This window comes from Lissotriton helveticus, chromosome 9, assembly GCF_964261635.1.
Source record: "Lissotriton helveticus chromosome 9, aLisHel1.1, whole genome shotgun sequence".
Taxonomy (NCBI): Eukaryota; Metazoa; Chordata; class Amphibia; order Caudata; family Salamandridae; genus Lissotriton; species Lissotriton helveticus.
In genome coordinates, this window is record NC_136070.1 from 959622001 (window position 1) to 959636649 (window position 14649).

At 43.7% G+C, this 14649-nt stretch overlaps 1 protein-coding gene across 4 annotated transcripts in view; it reads right to left on the reverse strand.

The window, feature by feature from the left end:
• The window catches only part of LOC144782087 (RNA-binding protein 6-like), a 1028143-nt gene that overhangs the window by 393310 nt on the left and 620184 nt on the right, over positions 1 to 14649 (reverse strand). For all 4 annotated transcript variants that reach the window (XM_078661245.1, XM_078661243.1, XM_078661244.1 and 1 more), the window contains one exon: positions 4774 to 4834. In XM_078661245.1, coding sequence (XP_078517371.1) covers positions 4774 to 4834 — 61 coding nt within the window. The remainder of the gene's footprint in view (positions 1 to 4773; positions 4835 to 14649) is intronic.

A 14649-nucleotide genomic window follows, 5' to 3' on the forward strand; every position in this document is an offset into this window, starting at 1 on the left:
CAACATGTGGAAAAAGTGGTGTACCAGAGCATGGGAGCCCCAAAAAATGGAAAAAGATGTGGGGTGGCTGGAGTGCCTTTCGTGAGCATTGAGACCCCTAGGAGCAGGTGGGATGGAGCTGTCACAGTAAAGCTGTATGGTGTCATGGGGAACAAGTATCTAAGATGTGCACTTGTTTCTGAATCCTCAGCTCCCTATGTGCCAATAAGATGTATTGATGTAGGCTATCTCAGTGTGCATCTCTCTTAAGTCGAATGCACTGTGTTTTGCTGCTTTGTTCTACAAAAAGAATAAAAATATGTTTTAAAAAAAGAGTCTGATGTCTAGGCGAGAGTAGGGGAGTATATGGCTGATAGTTGAGGGAGGTGGATAGCAGCTAGGGTATTGATTCATAGATCTTGGTATGGAATTGCTGGCTTCTACTGCCCAAATATAGACAATCCTGACCCCCTACTGTCAATTGCTGGAGGTCAGAATACAGATAATATGGAGGCGGGGGAGTTCCACTGTTAGACACTACACTAGATAATTCCACTTTGAGAACAGTCAATTTCCCCAGGTTGCAAGCACAGGATAAGTTAATGATTAAGGACTTGGGCTTGTGTGATGTGTGGAGATTGATTTTTGTGTGTGTGCTCTGCTCCCCACCCCTCAATAGTTTATGACTCCTTAAAGGTGTTTATAAAGGGTAAACCTAGGAACATAGCTGCTTATAAGAATAAAGAAGCCACGAATAAGCTTGAGGAGAAAATTTCAAGTCTTTAAGGGGCTGCACAATTGTCCATGGGGGAGAAGAGAAGCGGGTTGGTCAAAAGATGAGACTGCAAGAGGCTAGGGATGAGCTGTCAGTGTAATTGGAGGAGATTATTCGCAGAATGTAGGAATTAAGCAAGCTAGCTAGCTTTCTGAGTATGGAGAAGGATGCAGAAAGCACCTGGCCTGGAAAACCAAAGTGAGTTGTACAAGAAACGTGATAAGAGGGATAAAGGGTAAGAATACTGGGGAGATTTTGACTGACATTAGGGACATAGAAGCTGCTTTTGATAACTTTTATCAAGATGTCTATATATAGAAGGGCCGGTGGAGGGTGTGGGGGGAGACAGATAGAGCATTGGTTAAGCAAGGTTCGAAGCTGGAATATGAACCAAAAGCTGCTCTGAATCGGGAGATAGCAAAACAGGAGTTTAGGGACCTGGTAAGAGAAAGCAAAAAGACATGGCTGCAGGCCCTGCCGTTTTAATAGGGGCACAACAGCTGTATGAGCTAATGCACTGGCTTATTGGGGTGAATCATATGGCAACATAATCGAAATCTGAATACAAAATCTAAAAAAAGAAGCGCTTAGAGCTAGCGCGGCCCAACATGACTAGATGTGATGTAATACTACCATGTTACACGCTTAATATTATTGTTATCTATGGGCTAATGGCTCTTCTTGTATATTTTCTGTCCCTCAATCACCTTGCCTAAGGGTTCGGGATGGAGATTAACTTTTTCTCGATTCTGCAACGTAAGAAGGGTTACTTTTCCACCCATACGTTGTATATGTTGCTATCCTGCATTTTCCAAAAGTAGTTGGGGTTTTTACTTGGCATCCATGAAGTGTTTCCAGCCTTACCCAAGGGCGATTAGGGTTCAAAACAAAAATAATAATAAAAAAAGACCTCTAAATTATCCCAACTAATGGGCTAGACATCCGGGCAACATATTTATTAAATCTCTGACAGTGTTATCAAACATCGGAAGAGATTAAACAAACTGCATTATGCCAAAATATCTCAACTTTCTATTTGGCTAAACCAACATATTTTGAGCACTTATGTTCATGGACAGTGGGATAAACTTTTGAAAATTCTTTCTCCAGGGCGCATCTAATAAATGTTTCACTGATTCCAAAGTAACACGATTTATGAACATTAGACAAAAAAAAATGTGCTCAAATTTGCAAGCATGCATGCAATCAATATCCGGAACTTGATATTGATTAGCGGCCGGCGAACAAGAGGAATCTTTCCCACAGGTACCCACGGAGGTGGCACGCGAGGACCGTCTTCTCACCGGGAACTCAAACCCGACATAGGAGATGTAGATTACTACTTGAGACAGAACTAATGGCATAAGAACAACAAATATAAGGAAGCAACACGATCGAGGGAGTCACACAAAGATTTCCAGAATTGGTCCTGTTTTCATCACACGGAATCAGGAAAATACAAAATACATGATGTGATGCTTTTTTGGAATAAAGTGAGGTTGGTCCTGATGAGAACCCGGATTTAAAAGGGGTTTGAAACGCGTAGACCGTGGAACTACCAAACACTTGCTCACAACAACTGGCTTTGAAATAACCAATTTGGGTTGTATGTAAAAATGTTCAATAGGATGGATAATAATGAAAAATTGTATAGGATATAAAAGGATTTATTATTCAGTGCAATTTTGTTTGGTATGAGAAGTATGAGTACGAATGGTTGATGTTTATTTTTCTTTATAGAGTGGTTGATTTGAATGTTGTATGGCGAGAAAATTGAGGTTGTTAAATGTGATTTCAATTTTGTTGTGTTATGTACAGAAAAAAAGTGTATTAGATATTTGCTAATGTGATTGAAAACTTTTTGACATTTTTTTGTGAGAATTAAATAAAAGCGATTAATAAGCTTAAAAATGGTTTGATGGTATGTCCACAGATTTTTAGATATAATTAATTTCCAAACAACAAGCAGTATTGGCATTTCCTTTTGGTTGTTCATAACCTTAGGATGGCCACCAGTGTACAGTACAGTCCCCTGCCTGGCCCGAAAATGGCTTCCATAGTGGTCCTCTACACATTGTTTTACTTCCCTGGGGCAACAATTGGACATTGACCAGACCATGAACCTATCCCCTAACCTGCCTACACATCAGGACTTGGAACCTGCGGAACTTACCCCAGACTGGAGACCTAGCGATTTGGCTGATGCCCGGTGGAGCTACCATATAGCTAAAGAGAAGATGGGTTGTGGACTCCCCCTCCCTGCCATCACCTACCCAGCTGGACCTTGGGCATGTTTTCCCCTCGTCTCTACGTCCTGTCTTCCTCCTACCCCTTTACCCTATCCCCTTACCCTTCCTGCTCCATTCACCTTGTCCCCTATGTTCTTTAAATGCTTTCCCATTTAGTACTCTTTCACCCTTTATCTACCCCACTAGCTCCTATCCACTCTTCCCTGAATCTCTCACCTTGCCTGCTAGTCTGCTTACCCCCTGTCCTTTGTGCCCTTTGACTAAGCACTCCTTCTCCCCTTGTTGGGGAAATATCCAATATTTATACTCTGGAGTCTCAGCGTACCCGCTGAGAGAGTTCACTGCGCCAAGGGAGCCACTCACAGCTGAGGTAGGGTATGGCACCCCTTGCCAAAGCTCTCCCTCTCCCCTTTTTGGGGAGCGATCCAGTATGTAGGCCTTGAAGTCTCAGAGACCCCTCTGAGAGAGTCCACTGCGTAAAGGGAGAAGGGGAAATATCCAATATTTATACTCTGGAGTCTCAGCTTACCCGCTGAGAGAGTCCACTGCGCCAACTGAGCCACTCACAGCTGAGGTATGGTATGGCACCCCTTGCCAAAGCTCTCCCTCTCCCCTTTTTGGGGAGGGATCCAGTATGTAGGCCTTGGAGTCTCAGAGACCCCTCTGAGAGAGTCCACTGCGTAAAGGGAGCCTCCCGCAACAGAGATAGGGAAGTGATACCACTTCCCCTGGGATCACAGCTTACTGGAGTTTGGACGTTGCTTTGACTCATCTACCAGTTTGTGTCCCCGTCGCCCTTCCCCTCCTCTTTCCATGCGATGTCCTTCACCCTCCCCTCCTCTTTCCCGCCTTCATTACCTGTCTACTTCCCCACCTCCTTCCCCCCTCCCCTGAATCTTTCCCCTTACTTGCTTTTCCCCCTATGTATTTGTGCTTATTGTTTATCTTGACCGTACAAGTAACTATATTGCCATGCTCTAATAGCTGTGTAACCTTTGTAACGATGTAACCTGCAACTATGATCTGATGCTCATGTAAAGCGCTCTGAAACCTCCGGGTCTAGCAAGCGCTATATAAAACCTTTAAAATAATTTTTTTTTTAAAAAAGGTAAGACCCCAAACCTAAATCGCGGGACAGGGACAGGATTCACTATTTTCTGAACCGCGATTTAAAATGTCAAGAGATAGCAACAAAACTACTTAACAAATGTACACCAAATCAAAAAAAGAACTCTTTCTGAGTATTTTCAACTTTCATGCCAAGTTTGGCATATGTTCATGCAGTCGTTTCCACTGTAGGAGCGAGCAACATTTCTTAAGGGAGCTAAAATGAGAAAAAACAACTTTTTTCAGTCTGTTGCACCCCGCCACCCCTCTCCCAAACCCTGCAACTACTGTCATCTTCACCATAACTGGCCTGCTGGACCATAGCTTACTACGCCAAGTGACTGCCAATTTTGGTGTATGCATGGCATTAAAAGTACAGGCAAATTAAAATGTTGTAAATTGAACATGCGTGTGAATATTATGTTCCCTCAAACATGGAAGCCAGAATTTTAGGGTGGCAGGAGTCCAAACAAATACGGCTGCGACCCATATCTAGTATCTCTTGTAAATCCTCAAGGTCTTTAATCAAGTTCTCTCTTGAAAAGTTCAGTTTGCAGAAACTATCTGAGCTAGAGGTGATTGGTTTCTGCTATAACTAAGTAACAAAGCGAAACATGTACGTTTCCTCAGACTTTATTGGGACATCAAGAAAATGACACTCACCATGTCTTGAAGTGTTGCACTGAAAGCAGAATCCTCCCGAATACACATTGATCGCTTTACACTGGAAGATTAAAAAACAAAAATCACATCAAACACAGTTTGTTTCCATAAATTAAAAAAAATCACACAGCCACAAGCACATCTCCAGTTTCAAAGACTTATTGTGCACATCTGTGTATTATGGGTAATCATCACTATCAAGTAATATTTGAAAACTCCAGCATTCAAAAGGTTGATCAGAAACAACATGTGAAATTTCAAGTACACACGTCCTGCTCATCAGGGTTTCACAAGTGTCTAGTGAAAATCAGAGCAAACTACAACACACACTTTAATGGCAAGTTAGAGGAATATGTTACTTACCCTGAAGGCATCTGTTAGTCATACTTCTTTGTTAGGTTATTATTTGCCCAACGGGTGATGGCAAGAACGAAGTAGTGTGTACAGAAAAGGAAAGCGACCATGAAAATAGAAAGAAATGTATTAAGAGAAAGATATGTGCACCAACCAATGGCTTCCAGGGAAGAGGATGGGAGCATGTCAATCTACTGCACTACATGCAGTAAATAGATGCTGACAGGGTAAGGAACATATTACGTTCCTAGCATGTGTGGCTGTAGATACACATGCTGTGCATAGATGCATAGACAGAAAAGCAGTACTCTCCTCAGTGATGGCTGGCCAGTGGATGGTGCAGAGGTCTGAATAAAGTCCTGAGGACAGCTAGATGAAATCTGGCCTGCTCTCTTGACAGGATGTTCACATAGTAATGTTTAGTAAAAGTTTTTGGAGTCTATCAAGTAACAGCTTTACAGATGTCTGCTATGGGTGTGTTCCCCAGGAAGGCCATAGTAGCACCATGTTTGCGGGTAGAGTGTTTTCTGTGGTGGGAAGGTAGCGTTCTTTTAACTGTAGTATAGAAGGTCTGGATTCTTTAACAATTCACCAGGTGATCTCTACCATTGAAATGGCCTGTTCTTTATGAGGATGGGAGAAAGCTACAAACTGCTGTTGTGTTTTACGAAAGAATTTGGTCCTGTCAATGTAATACATAGGACCACAGTGAACATCAAGGGAAGACTGGGATCTTGATGGACTGGTTAATGTGAAAAGGAGAGATCACCTTGGGCAAAAACGTAGGATTGGTTCTAAGAACCACTTTGTACTTGTGTACTTGGAAAAAAGGTTCCTGAAGAGCGAGGGCCTGCAATTCACTGACGCGTCCGAGTGAGATTATTGTGATGAAGTACACAACCTTCCAGGAAAGGAACTGCAGGGGCAATAATGCATTGGCTCAAAATGTGGCCCCATTAGCCTGGTGAGGACAATGCTAAGGTTCCAGATTGGGGCAGGAAGTACTCTAAGTGGAATTACCCGCTTGACGCCCGGAACAAAAACTTTGATCACACTGATTCAGAAGAGAGAAGAGTGTTCCCTGTTTTGCATGTGTACCGCAAAACCTGCTAGGTGTAACCTGAATGAGTTATAAAGTAACATCGAATTTTGAAGGTATAGGAGATAATGCATAGCACTTTGGGAGTGAGTATATTAATGTTGTTTACAGTAATGACCAAAACGTTCCCACTTAGCAGCATAGCAGATGCTTGTTGTGGGTCTAAGTGCCTCTGACTATATCCATGCACTCCTGCGGCAACCCAAGATAACCAAACTTTAAGACTTCAGGAGCCAAATCGCTAGGTTGAGCTGCCTAGGGTCTGAGTGCCTGATTTTGCTGTGATTTTGAGACAGAACGTTCCGCTTGCTGGAAAGCGTCTTGTGTGGAACAATGGACATCTGGAACTGAGTAGAGAACCATGGTTGCCTGGCCCATGTCAGAGGCACAAGGATGAGGGCGAGAGATGTTCGCCTCAGCTTCCTGAACACATATGGAATTAGTGAGAGGTAGGAAAGCGTAGGCAAAGACCCCTTACCAATTGATCCACAGTGCACTGCCCATGGACTGGGGGTGTGGACACCTGACAGCAAAGCTTTTCCATTTAGCATTTTCTGCTATGCCAAACAGAGATTTTTCTGGGGTGCCCCACCTGCAGAAGTAGAGGAGCAGGACTTGCGGGTTGAGCTCCCACTCGTGGCCTTGTTGCTGCATTCTGCTGAGTAGTTGGGTGAAGTTATTGTCCACCCGCGACAAGTAAACTGCGAGGAGATTAAGCCAGTGATGAATTACCCAGCCTCAAATCTGTTGGACTAGGGCTGACAGCGGTGGTGTGTGGGTACCTCCTTGCTTCTGCAGATAGCACATGGTGGTTATGTTTTCGATACATATCTGGACTATCATGCTTTTGAAGAGAAGGAGAAACACCAGAAGGCCTAGTTGAATGGCTAACAGCAAAGTGATTGATGTGGAGACCCCGTAGATGAGGTGCCAAAGGGTCTGCAATGTAGGGGTGCACAGATGTGGTGGTGGTGCTGTGATGGTGTTGTGCTAATGTTGAGGTGATTATGCGGAGGTGCTACGCTAGTGCTGAAGTGGTGCTGCACTGATGCGGAGTTGATGCTGCACTGGTGGTGGTGCACTGATGAGGAGGTGGTGTGCTGATACGGTACTATGGTGGTGCTCCCCCGAGATGCTGAGGTGGTGCTGTGCTGGTGCTGTACTGTTGGTGGTGCCCTGATGAACAGGTACTGCTGTGCTGATATGCTGCTTAGGTGGTGCTGATGCTAAGTTGGTGCTTCACTGGTGCTGAGGGGATGCTGTGCTGGAGCTGAGGGGATGCTGTGCTGGTGCTGAGGGAATGCTGCGCTGGTGCTGCACTAATGCTGAAGTGGTGCTGAGTTGGTTGCTGAATTGGTGCTCCGCTGGGTTTGCACTGGTGCAGAGGTGTGGCTGCACTGGTGCAAAGGTGAAGCTGCACTAGGGGTGCACAGATGTGGTGGTGGTGCTGTGCTGAGATGGTGTTGTGCTAATGTTGAGGTGATTATGTGGAGGTGCTACGCTGCTGCACTGATGCGGAGTTGATGCTGCTCTAGTGGTGGTGCACTGATGAGGAGGTGGTGTGCTGATACGGTACTATGGTGGTGCTCCCCCGAGATGCTGAGGTGGTGCTGTGCTGGTGCTGTACTGTTGGTGGTGCCCTGATGAAAAGGTGCTGCTGTGCTGATATGGTGCTTAGGTGGTGCTGATGCTAAGTTGGTGCATAACTGGTGCTGAGGGGATGCTGTGCGGAGGTGGTACTGTGCTGATGTGGAGGTGGTGCTGGGCTGATGCTGTGTTGATGCTGTGCTGGTGGTGCACTGATGAGGAGGTGGTGCTGTGCTAAGGTGGTGCTGCACCGGTGCTGTTGGATACCGAGGTTGGGGTGGGCGTAGGTGTGCTTGTGCAGAGGAGATGCACAGGTGTTGCTGAGTGATGCTGAGGTGGTGCTTTTGTGGTGCTCATGTGGTGCAGCACTAATCCTGAAGTGGTGCTGCATTGGTGCAGAGTTGCTGGTGAAGTGGTGCTGGTGCTGAGTTGGTGCTGCGCTGGTGGTGGGGCACTGATGCGGAGGTGGAGCTGTGCTGATGCAGTGCTGTGGTATTGTTCAGTGATGCTGTGGTGGTATTGAGTGATGCTGTGGTGATGTTGAGGAATGTAGGACAGTATTCCACAAGTCCGAATCCTGCTGTGCCTTCACAGCGCCGTCATTAGAACAAACGCATCTTTAGTACACATTCGTTCAGCGCGCAATTCATTATAACGAATTACCTTAGGGGGGAGCTGGATTTTGGAATAGGTTAATTTACCATTCCAACTCTAGTCTGGCAACAGTAGGGAAGGTGTTGGACTTTAAATCCAACCCCATTCCACCAAATGCGCCCCTCTAAGGCAAGTTGTTATAATGACTTCCGTGCTGAACGAATGCATACTAACGACACGTTTGTTCCATCGCCGGTGCTGGGAAGGCACAGCGGGATCCCGGCTTCATTCTAATGGACGTTTCCCGATGTTGAGTGATGCTGAGGAGATGACCTGGTGCTGAGTGAGGCTGTGGTGGCGCTCAGTCATGCTGCGCTGGTGCTGTGCGGATGCTGAGGTGGTGGTGCTACACTAATGCTGAGGTCGTGCTGCACTGGTAGTGAGGTGGTGCTGCACTGCTGCAGAGGTTGTGCTTCACTGGGGCTGAGTGATGTTATAGTGGTGCTGTGCTGGCGATGTGGTGGTGCTCAGGTGCTGCTGCTGAAGTGGTGCTGAGAGACGCTGACTGGTGCTGCGCTGATGCTGAGGTGGCGATGCGCTATCTACTTGCAGGATATATTAAGTAACTTCACATTATATGCAGCGTTTGGAGAGCACGAGGGGGCATCGCTTGATATTGGTTTTATTTCACCAACGATTGCAGCCTAAAAGGAAGCATCAAAAGTTGAAAGCGCACAACTGAAAGCGGATTCTTTTTCATAGGCTTCAATCGCTGAAATAAAACCAATATCAACTATTGAGGCTCTGCAGAGAGACTGGGCTTCAGGCAAAATTAATTTATTCTAGATGTATATCTATTGCTGTTTACTGGGTTTTGTTAAAAAATATTTTTTTTCCCCGAAGTTTATTTCCGTAGAATTTTCTTTTGGAATCAAATAGATGTAAATATTATTTCAGTTTAGGATGTAATTTATTACATTTCTTTCTGTAAAATTAGTTCAATTGTGTTTCCAACAAATTATTTTCTACTGAATTCATAGGAATGAAAGCCTTGCATTTGTTTTCATCACTAATAATTGAACTGAACAGAATTCAATTCATGGGTGATATTTTTATCTTTTAACTGTGTTGACGTGAGAGAAATGAAAAGTTACAACCTTTCTTTTTAATGGCCAGTCTACCTTGTTTAAAGATTGTTACTTTTAACAACAGGGAGACGTATTTCCTTACATACTACATTAAATAAACCCAAAATAGACATTTTCGCTATTGTTGAGACACTTGTCATCGGATGTGTAATGTGAGGTCTGATGGAAAGCAGAGAGGGTGAAATTTGAAAAGAAACCTACTTTCTGTTTAAATATTGAGCTGCTTTCATTCCATCTCTTCACCGGCAAGCTCCACAAAGTTGAAGTACCCTGCATACCCTAATGTCTGTGCGGTCAACGACAGCCTGAGGTGAAGAGATTGTTGGAAGTCAAACCTTGGATTTCACCGGCACCACAGCACCAGTCGGGGAGCTTTGCAGCAGATAGCAACTCCTTAGAAGCAAGAGAGTAACAGGCTGATAGGAAAGGGGCCCACATTGGTAGATGATAGAGACTGAGCTTTGCAGCAGAGCTAAAACCTGTATTGTGCATGTAATGCTTGTGCTAAGTTGAAGGAGGGGCTGAGCCACTGGAGATCCACAATACTGAAATGTAGATATTGTTCCGAGATGAAATCAAGATCTTTAATCTACCACTCAGGTGGAAGAGCACCTTAGATGTTGACCATTTTGATTATCAATTGTGATATACTGTGCCCTTCAAACTTCATTCTTTAACCTTGCTCAGTGTTTGTCATAGAAATATCCAAAAATGTAAATCACAGACTAAGATGAATAATTATAATAATTCACAATTGCTACAAGTACAAATGTTCCTTCTAACATGATTTTCTGCACTCTACTAATGTTGCTGCAGCATCAAAGCAAAAGAAATCATTGACAAAAAGGTCTTCATATGCAATGACTATCAGATAATATACTAAAGTTTATAACTGTATCACATACTGCCTAGTATCTCTTCTTTCAGTTCGGCATGTGATATTTGCGATGCAAAAAAGCATTCAGCCTCTCTTGATCCTCCAATGCGGAGGCTCTCAGTATGCGAACATAAGGCTGATTACCAGAGTCGCTCAGCCCTTCCTGGATGTGCAACAAAACTCCAAACGTTTCTAGCACTTCATAGGTTACATATTGCTTCCATAGACATTAAAGATTTAGGGACAGGTTAAATTCAGTCATGCTTGCAAGTTTTATATGTAGATGTCGGTCTAAGCCACATGCACGATGCCATGCAGCACATGGTGTCACGGTTGCTCAGCAACACTCCCTTGGATACTGATCAGCAGAAGTTTTTTTTTAATTCTTCAACTGTTATGTTCAAGCTTTAAGCACACCAAATTATACGAATAGGCAGGAAATATTATAAACAGAGGCGAATCTATGGTTTCCAAGTGTTATTTGTGATTAAAAAAAAGTTGACTATGGCTTTTGTGATTTTTATGGTATTAAAGCACAACTCCAGATAAAGGTACTTGCCTTTTAGCTTCAAGGGTGGTGCCCCTTATGGAAAATGACGCCTGCCGCGGTTGTCAACGGTTGTTAAACGTCAGAGAAAAGATGAACACCACCACTCGGTTCTGCTGCTAAGTTCTAGTCCCTAACAGTATACAAACACTGATAACAACATTTGACAGATTCCAACTTATAAGCGTTTATACTTTACTAGAACCTTAGAATCATTTCTATCAAACCGTACTACAGAAACTCTGTAAAAGGATTGTAATTGTATATATATATATATATAGTGCTTACTACACCCCGATGAAGCGCCGAAGCACTTTTTGGCAAGAAATACACTAAGTACGAACCCAAAGGATTAGTATAGGGAACTATAAGTTGTTAATTTGAGCAATCCACATATGTGTCTGTAAGTTTGACTGAATTAGAACGGAGGGATATATAAGGGAAGAGCCTAGATAGTGTTATTTGGGAGATCATATTAATTAGATGAGGTTTAGGACATGGTAGAGGAGGGACGAGTCAAGAAAGGATATTAGGGAGATCACAATAGTGGAATGAGGTCTGAGATGAGTCAGAGTGGAGGTGCAGAATATATAAAGACAGGTATAGGATGAGAGAATAGTGCACTGGAGGGAGTAGAAGGCTTCCCCCCCCTTTCTTTCCACTGTAGGAGTAATGTAATATATAGATACATAAATACATAGAAAGGGTATACATGTATAAGGAAAACTCAGATATATAATTGTAATGCATAAAGTTCCATATGTGCAAGTATGGATATATAGTTAGCAATTCAGATTTTTAGGTGTTGGTGTACGTAAAAGCTACTTTATAAGTGCATCTTTATATTTTTTAATATGTATTTTATTTTTAAGTTTCTTTAGTATTTTAGTGGTGAAGCACTTATAGATACAATTGTTATGATTATATTTACATATTACGATAGATAAATATTAATCAAATAACATTAAACCCATGCAGTGATCTATATACATGTTAAGCATAAAATATTGAATAAATATATACATTTGTTAAGCAGATCTAAAAAAAAATATTTCTATATATTTTGAAACCATAAGTTGTAAATATATTTGTACAAAGAAAAACATATCTATATACAAAGATATAATCAAATTATACATTTTATGTGCACAGGCTGTAATTTTGTGTTTGAGTGTAGTGATCATGTAGGAAAGAGCTAACTCAAGTAGCCTTCTGAAGACAAGATAGTTATCCACGGCTCTTATGTTTGGTGGTAATGAATTCCATAGTTTGGCTGCCTGAACAGAGATAGATGTACCACCCTTGGTTTTTTCTTCAGTGCTGGTGTTTTGAGCCAAGTCGCCCATCTAGAGCGGAGGTTGCTTTGTTGTAAATACCTGGTGTTTTGTTTCCTGATGAAGTGGTCCTGTTCGATGTATTGCTTTGTGGGTGATATGAAGCAGCTTGATGGTGGATCTTATGGCAACCGGTAACCAATGTAGGGTCCTCGCGGCAGGGGAGATGTGAGCTTGTGGATTTGCATGTAGGAGTAGTCTGGAAGCAGAGTTCTGAATTCATTGTAGTCTTGTCATAGTTCATAAAGATGATCCATGGTAGAGGCTATTGGCATAATCAAGTTTAGACAGTACAGGAGTGATAGCAGATTGGGCCCTGGGTGGAAATCGTAGGTGGGGAAGCTTGATTTTGCTAGCTTGTCTACTTGGGCATTCATTGATAATTTGGAGTCCTTGACAATTCCAAGGTTTCCTACTTCCTTAAATACTTTATGAGGTGGTCCTAGATCACCAGGCGCAGAGTGGTTAATAATTTTTACGGTGGCCACATGTTAGTAGTTCAGTTTTGAAAGCATTCAATTTGAGGTGACTCCATGTCATCCACTGATCAAAGGTTCTGAGGCAACTGAAGATTTTTGAGTTTCCAATGTCTTTGGGGCTTCCCAGCTTAAGAAGTATTTGTGTGTCATCTGCATATTCATGTGAGCTGAAATTCATTGATCATTGCAGGTTTTTCCCTTTTTAGGGCTCGGCCTACATCCCACGAAGTGGGTGTGGCTTCAGAGTCCTTTTGAGAAGACTTCAAAAATCTAACCTACGAATTCCAGAGAAGCGCGTGAATTTTGTTCGTTATTTATGGCAGCTGCATGGCAATTGGCCCTCGCATGGCTATGTTTTTACAAGGCAGCACACAATAGGCCATAGTCTGTAGAGTTGCTCCACTTCCTGCAGAAGGCTATAATTCATCAATTACCAGCTGTCAGGGGCCGCGGTAATTGAAGCCAGATGCTGGGCGCGCATTCAGCACTCTCCAGTTACTTTTTTTTTCAGCTGTGTGTGCGCGCGCATGCTGGCTCCCTGCCAAAGCTCGCTTTTTTTGCTAGGGGAGGGGGCTAATGGTCACTGCTGGAATGTTAATCGAAAGTTTACGGTAAAAAAATAACACGCGTGCAAAGTCGGGGCTACTCGCAGTTGCTGCTGACGGAAGATCAGCTGTTCGCGACAGTTTTACAAATCTGACCCCAGAAGTGTCTTCGTTTGAATAAGTATGTTAGTGTTTTTGAGAGGTAGCCAGTGCCGGCAGTAATGGTGGTCGGGGAGCCGCCTGTTCCAAAAAGATCGCCAAAACATCCTTGTAAAGGGAACATTATATTGGGGGCGAGGGATGGTGGGGGTTGCATAGGCAGAGGGAAAAGCGGCACCGTCAGATGACTGCAACAGAAAGAGAGCAGCGGCACAGTTACAGAGTCACATGGTGCAAGCTGTCCAGGGGGCATGTTGAATCTGATGTGCTCCGGGGCGAAGTTTCGCGTGGTGCAACAGGTGCAGCGACTCCAGGACCGTGATTATAGCTATATTTTAGGAGTCAACAGCGGCTAGGGGGCATTTCCTTCTCTGCCCTCGGGCCCATGGCACACTGGCTCCGTTATTGGTCTGCTCGTCCTAGTCACTGGGTATCTGCGTGTGGCGGCGGGCCTGGGAAGGATCAGCTGCTTCTGCCATGGCCACCCTCCCAAACAATTCAATAACTAATAGTTTCTTACCTGTCGGTGTAGTTTTGCAGCTTGACGATCTTTCTGGATTCACTATGCTGTGCATTATTCCGCCGGCTAGTGGTTGGGTCCGGAATCGTGGTCTTTTCTTTTTTTTTTTCGTAGCCCAGGTGGGCGTTGACATCCCACCTTTTGGTGTCCTTCCTGTGACGTCGGCATGCTTCCTGCGGAAGCTCCCACCCTTGGGCGCCATCTTCTGATTCTTTTTTTCCCGTTTGTGTTGTGTTTCCGAATTGTTTGGCAATGTTTCGATCTTTTCTTTTACCGCTCCTTCCCTTGAAGTTCTATTAAAGTCTCTTTTTTTGTTTTTTTTGTTTTCTGTTTACCCCCTTTCTCCAGCCTCATCTTTCTGGCGGAGGTGGGTGGGTTCGCTAGTGAATCCAGAAAGATCTTCAAGCTGCAAAACTACACCGACAGGTAAGAAACTATTCGTTTTGCAGCGTGAATCTTTCTGAATTCACTATGCTGTGCATAGAGTTTGTAGCGGTTTGTGGTCATTGTGGCGGCTGGGTGGAAGATGAGCTTGAGTTTTTGAATATGTGCTGAAGCACCTTCTGTCCCACTTGTGCTTCCTTGTTCATTTGTATGTCCACACAGTAGTGTTTTGTAAACGTGTGCACAGAA